The 1,952-nt window shown below is 61.3% G+C and overlaps 1 protein-coding gene across 1 annotated transcript in view; it reads right to left on the bottom strand.

Annotated features, from left to right (window-relative positions):
* DNAI2 (dynein, axonemal, intermediate chain 2) overlaps positions 1 to 1,546 on the bottom strand; it is a gene marked incomplete at its 3' end in the record, with an annotated part of 8,514 nt that extends 6,968 nt beyond the window's left edge. Inside the window, exon 1 of the mRNA XM_009321667.1 lies at positions 1,358 to 1,546. Coding sequence (XP_009319942.1) covers positions 1,358 to 1,546 — 189 coding nt within the window. The remainder of the gene's footprint in view (positions 1 to 1,357) is intronic.
* Between the last annotated feature and the right edge of the window lie 406 nt (positions 1,547 to 1,952).

The following is a 1,952-nucleotide window of genomic DNA, read 5'->3' as shown; positions in this document are numbered from 1 at the left end:
CCGCCGGCGGGGGTCGCCGGCGGGGGCCCACAGGCCCCAGCCATTGCTGCAGGGCCCCAGAGGCCTGGGTCCCTCCGGGTCCGGTGCCCCCCCCGCCCCCGGCAGCCCAGGGGCTGGCACCAGGAGACGGCACTGCTCCCCACACACCCGCGTTCGCTCCGACGTGAGAACAGCTGGGAAAGGAGCAGGAGATGCAGCTCTCGACACCCTTCCCAGGGCACAGCGCACCCAGGGGCCCTGCGGTCGCCTTCCAGCCCCAGCAGCAGCCGGCTCTCCCTTCCGCACCGAGGACACGCTTCCACGCACGCTGCACCCCCAAAGCCTGTGTGTGTGTGTCCCCATCCCTGCTCCCCAGCACTGACACACCTGAAACCGCTCCAGCCGCCCCCCCACCACTGCCACAGCCAAAACCAGTCCAAGCTGCAGCCACGGGATTTAAGCCCAATTAAAAACCGCTTTGACTGCAAAGAAATGCTGGGACCAGCGCTTGCAGCGAAGCCTTTGTACTGGCCACGAAGAGTCCCAGCCCAGCAGAGCCGGCACACCGGGATGGGCAGAGCAACCTGAGCAGGGGTGGCAGGGAAAGCGGCGGCGGATGCAGGGCAGCCCAGAGAAACCCGCAAGGAGGAGATAAGTTTAGTACAAGTGTTTATTGTCTTTTCCCCAAAGGGCACATACAAATCAGGCCGGACTCCAGCTCCTAGACGGAGTCCTAATGAGGTTAGTTCACATGCGTTTAAAAACAGCTCTTCTACCAGTACCATTACATTGAAACATTAAAAGCCAAAAAAAAAAAAAAAGTCCCCTGGAAGTTTCCAACGGCAAGTAATGCTAGTCACACGTGACAGGGACAGACAGCGTTAGGGGACCAAAGGGTACGTACAAGTTACCTTTAAAAGACACAGTGAGTCACTGCTATCAAGTAAGACCCCCTGGCTTGCCCGAGCGGGACAGCTTGGCCACTCTGGGGGGCTGCCCCGGCTGTAGCACTGTTAGCCAAAGCAGGGAGGAAGGGATGGATAACCACCAGCAGCAGCACAGGAGGCGGCTGCTAATTGCAATCACACGGGGAAAGCCTTTGCCCTCCCCCAGCCTTCGCAGTGAGGAAGAGCCATGGAGCAAACCCAGCCCCGGCTAAGACACTGCCACGGTGCAGAACATGGTTACGAGAGCTGAACTCGCCCTGGGTTGGGGGGAGAGGGACCAGAAGGGTGAGTGGGCAGGAAAACACCCATCACTCTGTCCGCATCCTTTGGGCTGGGAGATCTGGGACCATCCCCAGTCAACGGGACGGAGCAGGGGCTCTCCCTGCCCACGGTGAGCAAGGGGCTGCTGTGGGGAAGGGGCATTTCCTTGCCTCCTCCCGAGGTTCCCGGGGCAGCCTGCGCCGAAACGGGCAGCCACGAAAGATCCGGTTCAGCTCATGCTGGTTCCCAATGGCTCCTTGGCCCCCAGAGCTGCATCCTCGCTTAGCCTGAAGCCCTGGCAATGCCAGGCAAGCCAGGCACGGTGGCAGGAACATGCCCTCCCCTCCCTGGGACCGCATCCTGCCCCTGAGATGCCTCAGTAGTCCCTAACCCTTTCCCAGGGGATTTGTGGTTACCCCAGGGCTGTCCTGCAGAAGGAGGGGAGCCTGCCCCAGCCCACACTGCTGGCCTGCCTGCCCTGGGGAGCCGAATCGCCAAAAAGAGAGCCCCCCCTGCGGGCCGGCCTGCCCTGGGGAGCCGAATCGCCAAAAAGAGCCTACAAACCAGCCAAAAACCTGCTACCAACATGCACGGCAGTAAAACCACGCTGGGACGGAGGCAGCGAGTTGAACCGCGCCTCTGCCCCGCAGAGAACTCACAAAACCCAGAAGCAAAGCAAAGGAAAACCAGCAAGGCCAAAACATCCCTAAATTCTACAGCCTCCGAACCTGGGGTGGCTCTGGCTGGGGGGGGGGGGAGTGGCAC

Source organism: Pygoscelis adeliae, unplaced genomic scaffold (assembly GCF_000699105.1).
Source record: "Pygoscelis adeliae isolate BGI_AS28 unplaced genomic scaffold, ASM69910v1 Scaffold184, whole genome shotgun sequence".
Classification (NCBI taxonomy): domain Eukaryota; kingdom Metazoa; phylum Chordata; class Aves; order Sphenisciformes; family Spheniscidae; genus Pygoscelis; species Pygoscelis adeliae.
The sequence above is the reverse complement of the archived record's forward strand: the minus strand, read 5'-3'. Positions and strand labels throughout refer to the sequence as shown.